Raw genomic sequence first — 20,599 nt, forward strand, 5'->3', positions numbered from 1 at the left:
ATCAAGCTAGCTAGAATAATAATGAAAAAGAACAGCTCATGTTTATTGTGCTGCAAAAAACCCGAACAGTATGCTAGTGTTAACTAACCTATCGTTTTTTTAATCCCTTTGCCTTGTATCGATTACTGTTGTCTGTAGGAAGTATAATACCTTCTCTGGGCAGCTGTTGACAACTATATCTGTGTTCTCTGAGCTCCAATAAGCTCCATCCAGCTCCATTAAGACTTCCGGTTTCGCTTATGGCCGTTTTCGAGGTTTCAAAATAAAAGCGCGAGTTAAAACATGAATGGAAAGTGATGGGATCACAATGTTTTCTCTTATTTCTGCTGGAATAACCACAAATTACCTAACAGAAAGTATATACAATTTTGAAAAAGTCATTTTGAGCTTTTGTAGTTAATAAACTTAGATGAAGAAAGGAAGCTGCAGAGGTCCGGATGAGTCAGTTTAATCGTCTTTAATTAATCATAACTTCATCATTACAATCCACGGCCAGATGTGGGGGCTCCTATACAGTCAATAATGTCCCCCCCCTTCTAGTCTAGCCGTTCAGTCTTATATACCATACAGCATGCCTTATCTTACAGAACAGCATGTACTATCTTCCAGATTTGGGCATGGAAATCCCAGGTCTACATTATTCTAGACATTTTCAACCTATATGGTGGTGATGTTCATACCCTTTACCAAATAAGGCTATTCCCAACACTATCTCTCCTGTACCATCCCGTACTGTCTCCTCAATCCACAGTGGCCAACTGCATGCTGCAACATTCCAAGTGCACAATACTGTAGGCTTATACATAACACATCAGGCCTTCTTCTGGTCAGAGCAAAATACACTACACTTTAAAATGTACATATTGGTGGAATTACATGTAATTTTACACATACCTATTATATTTGCATAAACTGGACTATACAGAACTATTTCAAAGATTTCAATACATCTCTGGTACCACTCTAGTCGGGAGCACTTCTAGAATGCAAATCAGGTGAGTTTGAATCCAGAGCGATGTCATTGCAAATGTTGCTGGCTATTTACTCCAGACATACAGCTCAGAGTACCCAATCTGCACTGTGTAGGACACATATAATGGACTGTACAAAACATTTTTTCAAAGATTTCAATACATCTTTGGTACCACTCTACTCTAGAACACTTCTAGAATCCATATCAGGGGAGTTTGAGTCTAAAGCGATGTCAAGACGGTAGTAAATAGCCAGCAACATTTGCTACACATTATATGTGTCCTACACAGTGCAGATTGGGTACTTTGAGCTGTAAATAGCCAGCAACATTTTCAATTACATTGCTTCAGATTCAAACTCACCTGATATGCATTCTAGAAGTGCTCCAGAGTAGAGTGGTACCAAAGGTGAATTAAAATCTTTGAAAAATAGTTCTGTACAGCCCATTATTCTGGGGCAATACCATTTCATAATACTAATTAGCATATAAGAACAATTACAAACCCTTCTGGGGCAATACTATACCAAATATTATATGGTTATGATTGATATATATTTGTTAAGATGATTAGCATATTGTTTGTGGTTCCTTGATCCCTATTTACCATGTTTAAATGCAAAATAAAGTTTAACTTGGATGCTCTTGGGTGCTTTTCTGAAGAAATCCTCAATTTACACACATTTACATTGACCGGAAGTAGATGGGCGGAGTTCCACTGTTGGAGCTCAGAGAACACAGATGACAACTCTACAGTCAGGAGAGACGAAGTAGCTAGCTAGCTACTTCACGATGGCATCGCAGCCTCCTCCTAAACCGTGGGAACGGCGGATTCCAGGAGCCATGAGTGCTCCAAGCAGTTATCGGTAAACGAGTTTGTACTTACTGTTGGCATTTGTCTGTTTAACACTGCGAGAAAACGAACCTGGCTGTACAGTAGCTACCTAACGTTAGCTATCTAGTAGTTGGTCTGTGGCCTGGGGTCTAGTTTTTATGTTGGATATTGCGTAACGATACCCTATCCGAGAGTTTCTATCTTTGTCAGTAGTTTTAATTTATTAGTAGTATCTATTCAGTCATTTATTATGTAACTATATATTTGAATGATGAATAGTATCAACGTCAGCTTGCCTTACATTTTCCAGAGGAGCTTCCTATACTAGCGCTACGCTTTTAGCTCGCAGTAGCTAGCAAACTTCTCAACTGGCTGTAGACTACTACCACACTTTCTCTCTCTCTGCAAATTCAATAACGTTAGCTTCATCGAATCCATATGGGTTAGTAATTTGGTAGAGAGACTACTACTGTCACATTCGCATAAACTTGCAAAGTTCCTTTTTTCTGTACTGTCTGGCCCTAGCCTAGGCCCGCAGTCGCACAGCTGCAAACTAGTTACCCACCTCAGGATTTCTGGCTTTCCAAACACCGAAGTGTGATTTAATGGTTAGTGTGACGATATCAATTTGACTTGACTTGCTCAAAATCAACTGCAATCTTTTTTGCTCCGTAAGATAAAAGCTTTTAATCTGTTTGCACACAAATTAGCCTTAGCTACGTCATTAAAACAGCTCATGTCAAGACAAATCATTTTGTCAATTTCCTCAGCTGCTAGAATAGATAGAAAGAGATGTGGTAGTCAGTCAGTCATACACACATGCACACACACACACACACATTGAAAAAGATCCATCTCTAATAAGGGTGTGTCTTTTAACCCTCTTACAAATCACCAGGTCCACAGACTTCGGAGCAGTGGGTCCCCCTACCCTCTCTGGCCCCCCAGTAATGACCCGCATGGTGCCCCCAGTCCCCCCTCGCCCCGTCCAGCAGTCCTTCCGTCCATCCTACAGCTCTTTCCCTACCTCTTACAGTCCTTATGGGAGCAGCTCTATATATGGGGGATACAGCCCTTATAGCTATGGGCATGGCAGCAGCTATGGCCTGGGCGGCTACAGCCGATTTCCACCTTCCGAAGACGTATCACCCAGTCGCTTTGTGCAGCAGGCGGAAGAGAGCAGCCGAGGAGCCTTCCAGTCCATCGAGAGCATCGTGCAGGCCTTCACTTCCGTCAGCATGATGATGGACGCTACTTTCTCTGCCGTTTACAACAGTTTCCGCGCTGTGCTAGACGTGGCCAACCATCTGACACGACTGCGGATGCACTTTACTCGGGTCCTGTCGGCCTTTGCGCTAGTGCGCACCCTGCGCTACCTGTACCGCCGCATACAGAGGCTACTGGGGCTAAGACCGGATGCTGAGGCTGAAGACTTGTGGGCAGACAGCGCAGGGGACACACTTGCAAACACTGCAGCCAGAGGGGTTGGAGTTGGAATGGAGGACCCTAGAGCCGGCACAGTCAAGTCTTGGCCCATCTTCTTGTTTTTGGCGGTAGTCCTTGGGGGCCCATATCTGATCTGGAAGTTGTTGAGCTCTGCCCAGGGTCCCGAAGAGAGTGGTGAGACCCCTTGATATGAATATGAATGGGAAAGATGAGCACCATCTGATTGCCAGATTTAGTTTGCTGCAAATCTTCTCCACTCATTTAGGGTTGGGACATTTAGCTGGATCAACATAATGATGGCATGTAGACATTAGATATGGATAATATAGATATTAGTTATGGAAAAATTGGACCCAAATTTGAATTTGTAGTAGACTATCCGTTTACACTATAGATTAATCCTTCCTTTAGGTATAGTGAGAGCTATTCTGATCCTCTTATCTCAGATGTGAAGATGCTTACCAAGTTACTGTTGTGTTCCTCCCTGGGCAGCCACCAACTGGGCCAGTGGAGAGGATGACCATGTGGTTGCTCGGGCCGAATATGACTTCACGGCTGCTTCTGAGGAGGAGATCTCAATGCAGGCTGGAGACATGCTCAATCTGGCCCCGAAAGGTGAGACCGTCTGACTGAAACCAGAGCCACAAAGAAACAGAGTTGAAGAAAATAAAGAGTTTGCAGTTTCAACCAATAGTTATGACCCTCTTAGGCAATTCTTTAGCATTCAGTAAAATAATAAACTAGATGTTAAAAACTATTTCTGTTCATGTTTAAATGAAAAGAAAATTGAACTTTTGCAAAGCAAAACTGAAATGCAACACTCGGGAATACACAAAACATCTGCATCTCTCCCTCAACTGCTGCATGCTTGCAAACACTGATGAATTTGAGTTCTCCAGTTATGTTTACATTTTTTGGTTTGCGATCATAGTGTATTTTTTTTGTATGTCGTGATTTGTTGACCTGCCTACTATGCTATCTTTCTCACATGTCATGCTTAATGTTTTCCCCTTAATAACACAAGCTCATCTCCTTCTTCCCCTGTGCACAGAGCAACAGCCAAGGATCCGCGGTTGGCTGCTAGGCAGTGTGGATGGCCAGACTACAGGTCTTGTCCCAGCCAACTATGTGAAGGTCCTTGGCAAGAGGAGAGGGCGGAAGCATGCTGAGCTGGAAAGGCTGGCCCATGCTCAGCAAGGCAACCCGCAGAGCCTCCAAGCCCCTCAGGCAGCCATGGCCACAGGACTAGTGCCATCTTTAGCCCCAGGCTACAACCCAAGTCTAGGCCTAGTCTCGGTCTCTCCACGAGCTGCCTCAGAGGAGCTGCTTGAGTCGGTTTACAGAGAAACACCAGCACCCTATAGTCTGGGGCTGCCCAACACCAGTACAGCCTCAAGCACAGTGCTGACCATACCAGAGAAGACTGACCTGTGAGAAGATTGACCTGTGATATAAGTGTGTGTGTTTGAATGTGTGTACGCACATCTCTTGAGGCTCTATAGGCTTCAGCTGAGCTGTTAAGTCTGACTTAACTATCCATTACTGGTATGGCACATGTGACGTCCAGCCATTGAAATCAATGGCACCAAACAACACACAGGGGGAAGTCAGATGGAAGGAGACTGCCCCTTGCTGAAATCTGACACCTGCTAAGATTTGATCATTGAATGTCATTAATTTGTTGTATTTATCTATTAACTCAGATTATCTGTTTCAAAGGGTTCTCTCTAGATTGATTTGGGGCATATTTGTGTTCAAAATTCAGTGAGTTGAGTAGACCTATACAGTTAATTTAATCTATAAGGCTGGACTACATTACATCTCGTAGAGAGTGAGTACCTAAAAAAGGCAGATGCTTTTCACCTACCCCGTGTATTACTGGTCTTGAGTCCACCAGTTTCATCAATCTCCAATTGCTATAGCTTGTTGTAATCCTGAATATTATTCTTCACCCACTGACGGTTCTAATCAAAAACAAAAAATTAAAGAATCTCAATCATGTTTAGCAAGCTTCTAACTTACCTGGTTTCTCTGTCGACAAGATTGGCTAGTTGCTCTGTCATCTGGTTATTGTATTAGTAATGTCACTGTTGGGGTGAAGAAGAATAGTTCAGGATTTACAAGGTATGACAATCATCCTTGCTGCAGGGCTCAATTGAGTAAAAAACTTTGCACAACCGAAAGGCTTGCAAATCAATAGTACCCACCCACTCACTACTTTTCTAATAGGGCCTTGTGACAAACCAGAGTAACATTTTTGCTGGAGTGTGGGTATTTGGTATCTCAGTGGTACAAAATGTGGGTACCAGTATTTGGTATTTTCTTCCCTATTTTCCTGTACCAGCCTCGTCAATATTCAACACACTTTGATCTACCCTAATTATACTGAATATGTAAATGTTAATGATGTAGATGTATTTAAGATCTTGTTAATTAACAAGCTGTTGAGTTATAAACGGATTATGTAAATACTTGGGACGTATGCAAATTGCAACATGTTTGACAGGACAAAGCCATAAAAAATGCCTTGTCACAGTTCAATGTCATGAGTTTGATTACCTAAATACATTCTAACTGGCATATTCAGAATATGTTCCAATGTAATGGCATGTTTTGAATGTTGTTTAATGGTGAAGGTAGGCAATAATTTGGTTGTGTGCAGTTTGACACTTCAAGACATATGATGAATTTCTTATAAATGTCATAAAGATATCAAGCATAAAAGTGTTCTTATTTTTCTATGGCTGCACCTGCTTTTGCACCACACATTCGCGAAACCGGTAGTCGGTTTGTGGTTTAGTTCTTCTCCCAGGGTTTCCCAAACATTTTCAGAGAATTGGACCCTGGTTAAGTGATCATCCCTCTGCCAAATTTGGCAGTAATTGGAACTGTATGTCATGGGGTCAGTCATGGTGCTTTTCCATCAGGACTCATTCCCACTCCCAGTTTCTTTTTGGTGTAAGCGCTGTTATTTTTGGCCAGAAGCTTTTTTGGGCCTATTCATAGATGAAAACACAAAGGTTTGCGACTTTATGGCGAGCACTGGTGTTACAGACACAATACACTTTCACTAATTATTTTTTATTACAATTTGGCTTTAATGTTGACTGGTTCATGATATAATGTATCAATTTCTTGTCATTCGACCACACAGTCCGTCATTTAAGGCTAGCAAACTTTAGCAAAAAGGCTTTTGCTCCCTTGCTGAAATATCCAGTTTAGACCAGTTTGAATTATATGGTGGTCAGTGCTGATCGTGTTGCTGGTCAAACTGGTAGACCATCTGAATGTTGGATGGTCAAGCTGGTCAACCAGCTAAATGTTGGCTGGCCATGCTTTTAATGAGGTTAAACTGGTTGACGTGCTGAATGTTGGCTGGTCATGCTGGTAATGGTTGATGACAGTGGCTTACTAAGCCAACAGTAAACGTAACTTCTACACTTAAATTGTTGAAGAAAGATTAAGAGATAAAACGGTAAAAAGGTATGATGAATTATTAAGCCTCAGGCAGGACTTGATCCTTGTCTGTAAGACTTTGAAGGCATTGTCATAACCCTAAAGCCTTGTGAAAATGTCCGCCATCGAAAGTGCCAGATTAAGACAGCTGGCCGAAATAGCGTGCTTAAAAAAATGTAATAAAAGTCATTATACCTTTTGAGCTGTACACAATTTACCTAAATCTTATTAATTTCTACGGCCATTCGGTCTCAATGGGGGCATTTCTAAATGTCCACTTTTTCATGTTACACTTGATAACTTTAAAATATGTAGAGTGACTCCACTTAAATACCTTCGAGTTTTTATGCTATTCAGACTTTTTAAACATTATGCCTTTTATAAATTGCATTAATTAACTTTCTTTTTTAAGTTTCTATGAGGACCATTGGTTCCTATAATACATTTTAAAATGCATCTTCTCTTTCATCTTTTAAGTTTGACAACTCAATCCAACTTTAAAATGTGTACTGACCCGACTTAAATAACTTCTATACAGATTGTTGATACTATTTAGACTTTTTAAACATTAAGCTCTCTATCTATCTATTCATCTATCCATCTATCGTCGAAACGATCTTTTAACTGTATAAACTACCAATATACGACTTTGCAAACCTTTCTTCAGAAACTTATTTTTTCTACTTATCTAGTTTCTCGAGGACAGGCTACTATTATCATAATCACTGGTCTTGCACTAGTGACTGGCACCATAGCCGTTTTTGGTTGAGCTGTCTGGTGGCACTGTATTGACAGCACCGATGGTGCTCCCCGAACTCCTCCTCCAGTTAGTCAAGGCCCGCCAGGCCGGCGTACTATTCGAGTGGTCCTGGCTAGCTAGGTAGGTGGGGTGGAGTCTACCAGTACCATAGCCGTTGAACCTCACTGCAGAAGAAGAACAGTGCGACCAGATTACTGCAGGCAAGGTTCAGGTAACGTTAGCTATTCTATATAATCATATATGTACAAATAAAAACTAACCTAATCTAACAAGGGTTGTTATGCTCGTAGTGATGCATTGCTTGCTGTGAACCTCCGTGTGAGTTCAGCCAGCTCTACTGCAGTGCAGATCAGCTGGCTAGCGATAGCTAGGGGCGATTACACCCAAAATTAAATGTTTCCCACAGGAGGGATGCTTGAAGAGGAAGATAGCCGAAATAGCCTAAATAAAATATGCACGCACTCCCTATTGCTCACATATTGTTTTAGTCAGTTAGCTATAGTAACGTTACAGCTAGCTCGCTGAATTTGAAAAATGCCAATGTACAACAATGGCCATCATATGCGTAAATCCATATTTGTCAAATATCACAATGATACAGAATTATTTTTTTCACCCTGCAGAAATGAGTCGCTTCTGCTCAGACAACAATAATTTCCCCTATGACAACAACATCATGGTCCTGGACATGGTGCTGAGTTCTTTGTGGGGAGTACCGCAACCTATAAACTGGGACAACGTAGCCAAGCTTGTCCCTGGCTTCACACCCAAGGAGGTAGCAATTTTTTCCTCTTTATTCAAGTGTCAGTCTTGTAGTAAACCACACAGCTTTCAATTTACATACAATCCAGCTGGATTGTTGACATGATGTTGTCATAGAATCCCAGATTTTCTGTTATGAGCCACTGAACTATACCCTGGATAGGTGTTAGGGGGCACTGTTTTGAAGCCGCTACCACTAACTGTGTGGACCTCAAATGCGCTGTATGAGGCCAATGGTGCGTCCCAATAGTCTGTCCACTATTCTCGGTTCCTTCTCAAAACGCATTGGAGGACAAGATCTAAGGTTTATCCCCTTAGACGTTCTCGCGTTGTGGTCTCATTAGGCAGGACGAATTGGTTCCCTAGCAGCCAAAGTATAGTAGGCTTGAATTGGACCTCATATACAGTGTATTGAGGGCTGCTTGGGCTACCACTTTAGAAACTAATTGTTGTCATGATTGGGATGTTGTTGCCATGGATTCCCACAGTGTGCAAGGAGGTTCAAGGAGCTGAAGAGCACAGGGAGTTTCCCCTACTTGGACAACCAATGTAACATGCTGACGGTAGGAAGCTCCTCCTCTTCTGACACCCTGTCCACCTACATCAAAGCAACACTATTGGACGTCACTGGAGAGTTTGGGGAGACACAGACCAATCAGTGCAACAGCTCACTAACAGGTAAGGTTGAATATTACTGTTACTGCATGTATATAGTGGAGGTAGTTTACTGGTGAAATACCATGTTTTTAGGGAATACCATTGCCTGAGACCTGAAGACTCTTTCAGAGGTTTTTAGATAAGTTTAATGTTAAGCAGGTTTTTCATGTTAATACAATTTGTAGATTTGAACCCTTTCATAACCTTGCTTCGACTCCTCTGGTCTGATTCTTCCATTGGTTATCTCCAGGCCTGACTGTGATCCCTTCAGGAAAAGGTTGTACAGTAGAAAAAGAGAACACCGTTTTGGTTGAGGAAGGAGAGAAACCTCAGGAGGGGAAAGGGTGAGTTCAATACAGGAGGCTCTAATAGGTGCACCACTGGGTCAGAAAGATGCCTACAGTATTGCCTACAGTATTCACATCAACATTCGTTGATGCATGTGGCGGATGTCTGTACATAAGTTGTTATTACTACCCGATTGTGTATTGATGGCTTTGTGTGTGTGCATGCACACCTGCATACATGTGTCTCTACTTACAGTCCCAACATGGTCATCCATGTGTGTGACGAGGCCAAGAACCTGAAGCAGGACTTCTTGTGTCCCCGAGATCTTCTGGTAAACGAGATGCGCTACTTCGCAGAGTACCTGTCAGTAGACGCCCAGCGATGGGAGGAGGTGGACATCTCCGTGCACTGCGACGTGCAGATCTTTGACTGGCTCATGAACTACGTTAAGAGACACGCGGTCGCCGACAGCGACAACGACAAACCCAGGCTTGGTAAAATGATTTACGACGTCAGCTGTGAATTCATGTCTGCATTATCACTTGGCTAACTGTAGATACATTCCTGGATGTCTAAGCGATCACTTAAATTGGTTACAAACAGCGAGCGGCCTTCTTCATTGGTTTCAATGTATGCCTGGCAACAGCCTTGCCTCCCTGCTGTCCTATGTAATAGTGAATTTATACTATGAAGTGAGTGTGATTTTAGGACATACAGCATGACTAGTTTTCTTGCTAGGTCACATTTAAATTTAGAAACTTAAAGTTTCTGCAATTTCAACCATAAAATGTCTCAGTTACACACTTGAAGCTGAACTGCCCTTTCTTTAAACCCAAAGACCACAGTGACAACATAGCGCTTTCCTCACCACCATAGTTTTCTACATTTCCCATAAACCATTAGTGGCAATGCCAGCAGTTGCCCTCTTATGTCTGTAAGCACCTTAATTAACTCAATGTTTTGATTTGGACATTAATGGTGGTGTGTGTTTGTTGGTCTCTGGCAGTTTGTTTTGTGGTTGATAGGTTATGTGGTGTTTGTCGGTTACAGAACCCAGCAATGTGATCTCAATCCTGATCTCCTCCGAATTCTTGAAGATGGACACGTTAGTAAGTGTTGTGACGTGAGCTCAGTTGCCTTGTTATAAAGTGTTTTTAGGCCCCCAGTTTTCCATTATAAACAGGAGAGCAGGCCAAGCAAAACTGATTTAAAAACAATTGTATAGAGGGATCTTCACAGATTGTCAGTCAGAAGAATCTCATTGTAAACTCATTCTTAGAACCACCAGCTTTGTTTATCTACTTTATGTTGGGTGCTGATGTGCTCAATAGTGCTGATAAACTCAAATTAATCAGCCATTTAATTAAAAGTGGCCTTGTTCTAAAAATACAGAGGGAAAAGAAGGGCTTTAGACTAGGGTTGTTATTTGGTCTAAAATGCACATTTGAAGGTTCATATATTAGAATATGTGCTGCGATATGCTCACTTGACATGCCTGCTTCTGGGCTGTACATTAGGGAGACACCATAATAGATAGCCAAACACTCATGCTATTACTCAGGCTTTCGAACTGACCGTAAAGTTCTTAGCGCTGCAAGAGTTTTGATAAATTGACCCATTTGTTTCCACCACTCTCAGGTAGAGGAGTGCATTCAGTACTGCCACAAGCACATGACCGCTATCGTGGCCACCCCCTGCAACATGAACTGCATCAACAGTAGCCTGGCCACTCGCGTTGCAGACCTCTTCAGCCACAATGAAGCTGACGACGTCAAGGACAAAAAAGACAAATTCAAAAGGTAGCCAGGAAAGAGACAGATAAAAGGCTACGTAGCAAGCGGCCCTGTACCTTCTATAGCGTGCTGCTTTTGGCCAGAGCCACTTGTTATGCATTTTAAGGGGGAATAGGGTGTCATTTGAGACATGCCTAACTAGCCTCAGCCAGATAGAGTATATGTTTCTGTAGACTTGTTGTATCAACAAAGAAGTTGGAGAAACAGATCGGGTACCTATATGTTGTTTAAAACAACACAAAGCAATCCCCAACATGACTTGTTCACAATGCTCATGTTTTTTCCCATCTCCTTAGTAAACTGTTTCAAAAGAAGATTGAGCGTCTTTTCGATCCTAACTACAAGAACCGAGATTCCCAGGGTAACGCATCGACTCTGACCAGGTGAGTGGGATCTCAGGGCCAGAGGTGTGCATTCATTGACACTGTTCTTGTCAACATTGTATGACTGTCACTATGCATCTCCCCTATTACAGGTGTGGACTGTGTCTAAAGCTGTTGACCAAAGACGTGGAGAGAAAGATCTCCTGCGTTCCAGGGAAAATTAACATTGACCCGCAGGGAGACATCACATATACACATACTAGGTACTGTACTAGCCACATTGTTAATGTATATGCTAGATGCATTTGTCTTTATTGATCAAGAGTCTAGAAAACATTATTGAAAGATACTGTGTTCCATAATGTCCACTATGGTGCTAGTGAGAAGAAAAAAAAAAGTCCTAAAAGTTGGATCATTGGAGGAGTACAAGATGATGTTTTTATTAGAGCCCGACTGATACTGGATTTTTGGGTCCGATGCCGATTCATAGGGGGTAATATTCACTGATAACTGATACATCTGCCGAGATATATATATATATATATATATATTTTTTTTTACAGAGATCCTTTCTAGCAGTTTTCATAAGTAAACAATCGCAAAGAGATGCTCTTAATGCTGCAAAATCCATATCAATAATGACCTGAAATTATCTCCATTGATAAATAGGCAACATTAATTTATTTGAAACATTATAAACATATTACTTGTACTATGCTTGTACTTGTATTACTTACTCTGAAATTGATGGATGCAACCAGCCATATTAACTGGTGAAATGAATTATATTTTACTGTGTGACTCTAACCCTAACCCTAAACCGAATAACTCTCTTGTTCAGTCAACATCTTTTTTGTTAGCGGCTGTGCTACTACTAATGTTACTTTGCTAAATTCAGCCACTTCAGTAGGCACTCCAGTAACCGCAAACACCAATAAACATGTTTATTAATTCATAAAAAAAAGATACATATATGTGTATAATTTGCTCTCCACAAACCCAATTACACAAATTTTTTTAAAATTTCGGAATGTGAGGCTGACGCACATCGGTGCATTATCAGAGGAATAGAGATATGTCTGTACAAGGCCAATATCGGCCGATAACATCGATGCTCTGATATATCTGTCGGGCTCTATTTTTTATTGACAAGACAGGTGCAGACAAAGCAGACACAAAAGCAGCAGACAAGACAGGTGTTTGGATCAGCCATTTCACAAAGTATAATTCTCCTGTGCATTCAGTTATACCTGATTCCATATCAGATTTAGCGCTGCACTGATTGGTATTTTCTTATGGGAGGAATCAAAATCAGCCTCATATTAGAACACCGTAACAGGTTTTGGGTTTCAAATCAACATTGAGCTGTTTACATCAATTTCTTGCAGGGTATAAAGTCAAGTGCAAATGTGAGACCAAATAATGAGCTTTCGTACTTCTTCTCTCCTTCTTATCTTCCCCTGCTAAACACAAACTCTCCAGGTCCCACGAGATAACATTAAAGAATAACTTCTCTCTAATTAATGCTGGACACCTGCATTTTGTTGTCAAAAGTTAATTACATTGTTGAAGCAAAATATGTCAAACAGAGAAATAGTATTCAAATACAGCAAAGTCAGTATCACTTATGCCCCGCTTCTATAGTCTAGGCCTTTATTTACTTTCAATGGCTGCAGGGACACCCCACCTTGGCCAGGATTGTCTTAAGTTCAGCAGTTTTATTACACCTGTCATAGCCATGTGTGTTAATAACACCAATAGCCTTGTTTTTTTATTTATCTTTAACACCAAAAAACACAACTGCTCCCAAGGCAGAAGAGCTGGGAAGTACATGAGTATGTGAGTGGGCTGTACGAAGAACTCAAGTCCTGGGTGTTGGTCTACTGGAGGATCTGGGGCACGGTCAACCACCTCACCTGCTCCCGCTGCCAACAGGTGTGTGTGTGTGTGTGTGTGTGTGTTTGTGTCGAGCAGGGCGTGGTCATAGCGAATGTGCGTGTGTGTATCATGTCATATATGTTGTATATTTTTGCATTTGTATGCATTAAGAGTTATTTTGTAAAGCTTCTAGTTTGTGTGTGTGTCTGGGTAGGCGTTTGTTTGTGCAGAGCTGTCCCACTGTCGGTACCACCCTGAGGGTGTGATGTACCCGGGTATGGGAGCAGAGCAGAGCTGGCACGGGACGGGCATCTACCCCTGCTGTAACCAGAGGGTCCTCCGCTTCGACCCAACTGGCATACCTAAGGTGGGAATTGTTTTACGCACACACACACACAATCACACACGTGCAAGAAAGATGAAAAAATGATAATATTGGTCCGTTTACACAGGGTAATGGAAATGTGTATTTTGCACACACACACACACACACACAATGCATTTGTTACACACTGCATACCTTAGCCATTACACCTTTTTAAAAGATTGTGTGTGCGTCTGCTTGTGGCGTGCACGTGTGTGTGTGTGTCTGTAGGGCTGTAAGATGAGGGACCACATAGTGAGTACGTCAGACAATGGAGATTGCGGGGACCACCAGGTGAACTCGGCCCAGACCAGATTGCTCAACGACCTCCTACTGCACAGAGATGCAGTGTGTGTGTCCAACACACCACCATTAGAGGGGTAAGTGTGTGTGTTTGTGTATGTTGTAAAAGTTGTCTCTGTGTATATGTGGAGTATAGCGTGTGTTGATGTTGATGTGTGTGTGTGTGATGAAAGGCCTGTCGAGTCTCCTTTCAGTGGGGAGCGGGTGCTGGACTGTGACATCCTACTGGAGCCTGGGCTTCTGGGAGAGGGCAGTACTGTGAGTATCTCTCTCTCACTCTCACTCACTCACTCACTCACTCACTCACTCACTCACTCACTCACTCACTCACTCACTCTCACTCTCTCACTTTGTCTCTTTGGTTTGCAGTTTTCCCTGTTGAAAAACTGGAGCCTACAACTGGTAGGGTCAAAGTTTTCCCTTTTTTTCCAAATCAAATCAAACATTATTTATATAGCACATTTCATACAGATGCTTTACAGGAAGAATAAATACAAGTCTGTGCATTACGACTGTACACTTGTGTTCATGTGGGTATTGTTGTTTGTGTTTGTGTGGGATGGTCGTGACTTGGGCCCGTATTCAAACCAATACAGATGAACTCAGGCACACTGCAAATGGTTTTTAGAATAATGTATGCAATGTTGGTGTAACTGTGGTAAAACATCATTGAATAAAAAATTTAAATTACCCTAATCCCCACCCCCAACCAACTGAGCCATTAGAACCCCTGACTTGCACTTTACCCTTGGCAGAGGCAGCAGTCCCTTCTGTCTGAGGATGAGGAGTACACCACAGGGTCAGAAGTCACAGAGGATGAGGTCGGGGATGAGGAGGAGGTTTCCAAGAAGCAAGGTTAAGGAACGATCCAGACCCGCTAGCCAGTAGCCCCTTCTTCTAGCAATTATTGTACCCCTTCAGTGTGCAGATCTGAAGGAATGGTGTAAGGAAAACAAAATGGTGGCAGCGCACCTTATCCCAACTTGAAGGCTAGGTGGAGCCAACACCATTTTGCTTTTACCTATCCACATTTCCTACTGTATCAAAGACAGAAGGGGTAGTGGGCTGTAGGGTAAGGGGGCAAGAAGTTGTTTCTGGACTGTTTGTGATTTTTGCAGTTAGCTGATGCAAGAGCTCTTTTCTTGGCAATGTTAGCACTTTCTGAAAATGGTAATATTTGAAAAATACATTATGGTTAATTTAAAATAGATATGTAAATACAAATAAGCTATTTCTATATATGACATTTAGCTTTCTAAATAATTAAATCTAAATAAGCTAAATAATTTGTAGAGACCGTCTATGGCCAGCAGATGCCTTTACATATCGGTAAACACTGTGTTTGCTCATCATGACATTTCAGTTTTGTGTCTGTTCTCGTCTGCTCAGGAATTAAAGATTCTCATACAGTCGTTTAGGTGTGAAGGTGAATTTGGAGCAGTCAGATTTTTGTCAGGATGCCAAGTTGGCCGTTTCTCATGTTTTTTGGCACATGTCAGCAGCACTTGTAGTGCCGATTTGAAGGTTAAATAAAAGTACCAGGTTGGGCTTTGTCTGTCCCAAGGATTTGGACTCTTAACTATGAATTTACAAGTTTGATCTAACTCAGCTGTGAGAGAATTGGCCTCATGATGCCGTAAATGTAATGATCTCAGAACTAGGATCAGCTTAGCCTATCCACATCCTTTACCCCAACTTCAACCATTAGAGTTAAACCCCAAACTGACCATAAACCAGTGTGCAGGGGCAACCTAATTCTCTCCCATTGGGTATAATTGTCTGTATATAGCTGGACATAGGGGACTTTAAATCATGGATCATGTATTATATGTATATGCCTACACAGCTTTTGGCAAACTTGTTGTAACAGCATACTGTTTTATGTTTGCCTTATTCCAGCTGCTAAGAAGGCAAAGAAGTCGAGCAAACCTTTGAAGAAGCAGGTGTCCTCTCCCAATTTTCAGCGCAAAGAGAAAGCAGCAGAGAAAGTGAGCATCCTTCTCTAGTGCACATGTGAGATGGTATTTGTGCTTCTCTTGGATATAATAACTATAATAACCTTTTTTTTAATACCTATTTTATTCTTACAGACACCTTCACGAGACAACACTCCATTCACGTGAGTTCAACTATACTGTATACAGTATTAAAGATTGAGTCTGCATCTCTCATAACACCAATCTTATTTGGTATCCATCTTTGTTGTGATGCAGCTGCCTTTATACAAATACATTTCCAATGATTGGTTGATCAACATTACAATTCACTCAATGCTCAAAGTGAATTGAATTTCGAAATGTTATTCACGAATAGAAAATTGCCGTCATTTTGCATGAGGATTTTTCAAATTCTTCATTCATTTCAATTCACTTTGTGTGCAGAAAATGTTAATGTTTTAGAATGTGTCATATGTGAATTACTGAGGTAATTGGAACTTGTGAGTGTCTGCATTTCCAGAGTGAGTGCCCAGAAGAGCAAATGGGACAGCTCTCGCTCTATGCGCTACAACCAAGATGCCCAAAGAGAAGAAGGTAATGTGTGGAGTGGTGTGTGTGTGTGTGTGTGTGTGTGTGTGTGTGTGTGTGTGTGTGTGTGTGTGTGTGTGTGTGTGTGTGTGTGTGTGTGTGTGTGTGTGTGTGTGGAGTGGTGTGTGTGTGCGTGCGTGAGATACTGCAGTTGTTTTTACTTGTTGCCTGATGTTTTCCCCATGTTCACAATTTTGCTTTCGCTTTTTCTTTACATTCTCTCTTCTCCCTATTTCTTCTTCTCTCTCTTTCACCTCCCATGTTCTCTTCTCTTCTCTTCTCCTCTCTATATCCCAGACCAGAGACGTATGGTGGATATTATTGGTCATCTCACTAAAATGAGATTTGGGGATCAGGAGCAAAGCAAGTTCAAGGACACGAAAGAGGTGCGTGACACTCTCGATATGACATCATCGCACCCTCTCAATACTAGATGTCTATGTGGATTTTGTTTTTGCTTTGCTGTCAAAAGCAGACTGTAGTCTACATAAGAAAGGAATGTTTTCTGTAGACTAGTCTATTTTAGACTAGTCTATTTTAGACTAGTCTAAAATGCTCCATGCAGAAATGTCAATACTTGAAAATTGCCCCCGAAGAGGTTGGTAAGACTGACGTTGGTTTGGTTTGGTTTGGTTTGAGACACTTGTGTTAGTGTAATCTGTGTTAGTGTTTGTATAATTTGTGGTTGTGTGAGTTGTGCTTGTATGAACTGTGGTCATGTTTGTGGTCATGGTCGTATAATGTGTGGTTGTGGTTGTTCCAGCATGCGGGGGGAATCTACTCCAGACTGGAGGCTCAGTTCAAAAGCTCCTCCCAGGCCAGTGGCCGACAGGGAAGCTCCGAGAAGACCCTCAGGTACTACTTGGTTGGAGCCCAACCAATATTGGATTTTTGAGTCCAATGCCACAATGAATTATAAACGTAAATTGCATAGCCATGAATTATAAATATATAAAAAAGGGAAAATATTTCCTCTAAGGGGGGGGGGCTCCCGCCACCACGTTCTGGTGCTCAGTAACGCAGAGAAAATAGAGGCTAATGCAGAGGATGACGGGGCTAACCAATCTAATGGCGAAATTTAGGTAATCTAAGTGGACTATTTATACAGCAATCAACAGATAAACATGTAGGATACCGAACACAACAACAGCGTGAACTTACATGTCGTCATTGACGCACAATTATCCCTGTAGCAGGGGTCTCAAACTCGCGGCCCGCGGGAAGATATTCTGTGGCCCCGTACTTGACATCAAAGTTTAGTGTTTTCTCAGACGCACCTTTTTGCCGCTGGGCGTTTTATATATATATATTTTTTTTAATCACTTATGGGCTACCATAACTCAGGCTCATGACAGCTTCCAGTGGTGTTTGTTGACATGTTAGCCAACGCGGATTAGCGAATTTTTCCTGAAATTGTCTGCTCGTTGCCAACCTTTCTCTTCACGGCAGGTTTTTTTTTAATATTTGAATATTTGAACCTCACCCAGACTCTACCTCCAGTGGCCCCCAGGTAAATTGAGTTTGAGACCCCTGCAAGGAAGAAAGAAAGAAACCAACGGGGGAAAAAGGAGCCACTGCTCTCGCCTTTCTCAACTGAACTCAAACTGAAAGGCTCGCGCTATAAAGGGCACTATAGAAGCGCGGGAACCAACATTCTATATCTATATTGGTATATGATAACAACACAATACAAATTAGTTACTCTATCATACAGAAACGATATGATGTCAGAGCCTTTTTTTTCATCTTTTTCATCTGCTGATTTATTGTTTTTTCTGTGGTGAAATGAAAAATAGACAATGTTTCTTTAAACTAGACTTTTTTCCTATAAATTGGTCTCCAAAAGAGAAGCTGCTTTAAACATGCTGTGAATGCTACTTTAAAATTGAAACAGGGTGTTTTATTGAAGAAAATATTAAGCATTTTCGAACCAGATCAACTCGTTCCCGTCCCATTCCAACCCTATGCTATCCGTTTTGTTTTTTTGTATGAAAATGTACCGATACACATGTCTGTAGAGGGCCAATATCGGCTAATAATATTGATGAACTACGATATATACTACTTTGCAAAAGTATTCACCCCCTGTCCATTTTCATACGTTGGTGCCAAATTAATTTATTAAGATAAGAAAAAGAAAAAAATACATATTGCATAATTATTCACCCTCTTTGCTGTGGCATCCCTATAAGACAAAGTTATTCATTTGCGAAATGTTGTGAACTATTATTGGTTCATGGAGAGAGAGACTTGCATTTGAGCTAATTGAAATTAGAATTTCAGGCCTATAGCCAACAACATGTGAAAATTGTGCAAGGGGTGTGAATACTGTCAAGGCACTGTATCTGTTGGGCTCTACTGCATGTACTAACATACATGCATACATTCAGACTAAAGTCTTCAGTAACGCTCAAAGCACTACAGTATGTTTCTTTTCTTTCATATTTCCCCACTCTTATACTGTGAATCTGTCTGTCCTCAGTCTCTCCCCTTCATTTAATCTGATATTTTCTGTTCCGGTCTTCTCTTAGAGCAAAGGCACGCTTCAGTCAACCTCGGCCCACATAGATGACAAGAAAGAAGAATAGTGTGAGAGAAATATGGAGGATGATGGTGGAGCTATAGAAAGAGGAGGAAAAAGAAGATGAGGATCAATTGGGACAGACCTTCAAGCATCATATGTGAGCTCTTTGGAGAAAAAATACTCAAATGGGTAACTTTGCAACAGCTACCGCCCTTCGCTTTCTCCTTGCTTGTTCTAAGCTACTGCCCCTGCAACTATGGTCCTAGTTTGGTCAACTTAAGCCCAGGAGGCCTGGTTTCTCGATAGGGCTTTGTGGCCCACTTTGAGTCCAGTCAAGCCCTGCTCAGCCCAGTTCAGCCTGACCCTGGTGTCTTTGTATTGATCACCTTCTATCCCATTTGCTTTTGCTTTACTGTATGTCATTGCAATAGATAGGTGGCCACTAACCCTTGTCTTGGTCTGCTCTATCAGCATTACATCTCATTAAGTCAATCAAGGTTTTGAGTTGAGTAATGTGTTTTAGTGCTGGGCTAGAGAGTTAAAACCTGTCAAACCTATAGCTGCCCAGGACCAGGATTGGAGACCGCTGGAATAACTAGATCAACCTGTATGCCATAGAATAGCATAGAAACTCCCCCTAGGGTGAGAAATTAGGAGTGGTTAACTTAGCTCAGTAGATATGGCAAATAAAATGCCTGCTGCTATGTCTGTGTTAGCACATGACTAGCACCATGATAACATGGATTAGTCTCTCTCTAACCGGTGGTCACAGTATACTTCAAACACTGCCTTATAAAGCCTGTCAATGGGCTATGGACGAAATGCACATATAGCTGTGATTATGAAAGCATAAAAGTCTTCAATTTTCACACAAATTCAAATGCAAAAAGACAAATGTAAACTATGTTTCAAAATGTCCAATACAAATGCATTTTTTGTAAACTGGCTTTTGTCCCCCTTCAGCCCCCTCCCATTCAGATCTGCAGCTGCTAAAGCGCACCTTCCATCCACAGCTCATTGAGGGGCCTTATAGACAGCGTCGTAGGTATAATATGACCACCAGATAGTAGGCTAGGATGAACTGTGCAGTCAAAAATAAAGTGACAAATTAACAAATGTTTTATGTAATTGCATCTTTCTGTTGTGACTGTTCACTGTCCAGTGTAATCTGCTCCTAGATTTGTACCGTAGATTTAGTTCTCTAATATGTATGGGGCATAATTACTATTGCAAGACCAGCTTAATTCAATTATACTACTTTGCAGTAGATGATGGCAGGATAACTTCTGAGAGGACAGTGAGGTGTAGGCCCATTAGATCATCTTTGCCTCACTAAGCCCCACACCAAAGACACTAACCTAAGTTGGACTCATGGTAACTTTGCTAAACACGTTCTTTATGATGTTCATATCTGTCCCTTTGTCTTGAGCCCTTGTAGAGGAATAGCAATTTATTAATCCAACCACAATATACAAGGTATATCATCAAAGATCAATCTCAAAGTAATGTAAAACAATAATTGTTTTTAGGGGGTGATGGGGGGGTCTTGATCGTACATGTGTGTGTGTGTGTGTGTAGGGGTGGGTGTACTTCTCTCTCTTTTCTCTTAAGTGTGACAGTGATTGTCTGCTGGTGTAGGTATCTGCTAACTATAACATCCTCCTGCTGGTGTAGGTATCTGCTAACTATAACATCATCCTGCTAACCTATTCAGG

At 41.6% G+C, this 20,599-nt stretch overlaps 2 protein-coding genes across 3 annotated transcripts; both read left to right on the plus strand.

The window, feature by feature from the left end:
* The first annotated feature begins 1,725 nt into the window (after positions 1–1,725).
* On the plus strand, positions 1,726–5,975 carry pex13 (peroxisomal biogenesis factor 13). 2 transcript variants are annotated; one of them, XM_083694914.1, is made up of 4 exons: positions 1,726–1,836; positions 2,704–3,425; positions 3,744–3,866; positions 4,303–5,975. In XM_083694914.1, exons 1-4 carry the CDS (start codon positions 1,763–1,765, stop codon positions 4,683–4,685), a joined length of 1,302 nt encoding a protein of 433 aa, XP_083551040.1. In that variant the 5' UTR covers positions 1,726–1,762; the 3' UTR covers positions 4,686–5,975. The 2 variants fall into 2 exon arrangements, with proteins under 2 accessions (XP_083551040.1, XP_083551041.1); XM_083694915.1 differs by having other exon boundaries at positions 1,748–1,836; positions 2,712–3,425.
* Positions 5,976–8,092: 2,117 nt separating this feature from the next.
* sanbr (SANT and BTB domain regulator of CSR) lies at positions 8,093–19,965 on the plus strand (the record flags this gene model as incomplete). The annotated part of the gene is made up of 20 exons (XM_083695224.1): positions 8,093–8,242; positions 8,718–8,907; positions 9,137–9,230; positions 9,430–9,668; positions 10,225–10,283; positions 10,813–10,973; positions 11,264–11,350; positions 11,443–11,553; positions 13,102–13,225; positions 13,383–13,535; positions 13,764–13,912; positions 14,009–14,093; positions 14,205–14,237; positions 14,591–14,690; positions 15,735–15,823; positions 15,926–15,954; positions 16,293–16,366; positions 16,658–16,746; positions 17,124–17,215; positions 18,892–19,965. The coding sequence occupies 20 exons, from the start codon at positions 8,093–8,095 to the stop codon at positions 18,926–18,928; spliced, it is 2,145 nt and encodes a 714-aa protein (XP_083551350.1). The 3' UTR covers positions 18,929–19,965.
* Positions 19,966–20,599: the final 634 nt, after the last annotated feature.

The sequence above is a fragment of the Argentina silus genome (genome assembly GCF_951799395.1).
Source record: "Argentina silus genome assembly, chromosome: X".
Taxonomy (NCBI): domain Eukaryota; kingdom Metazoa; phylum Chordata; class Actinopteri; order Argentiniformes; family Argentinidae; genus Argentina; species Argentina silus.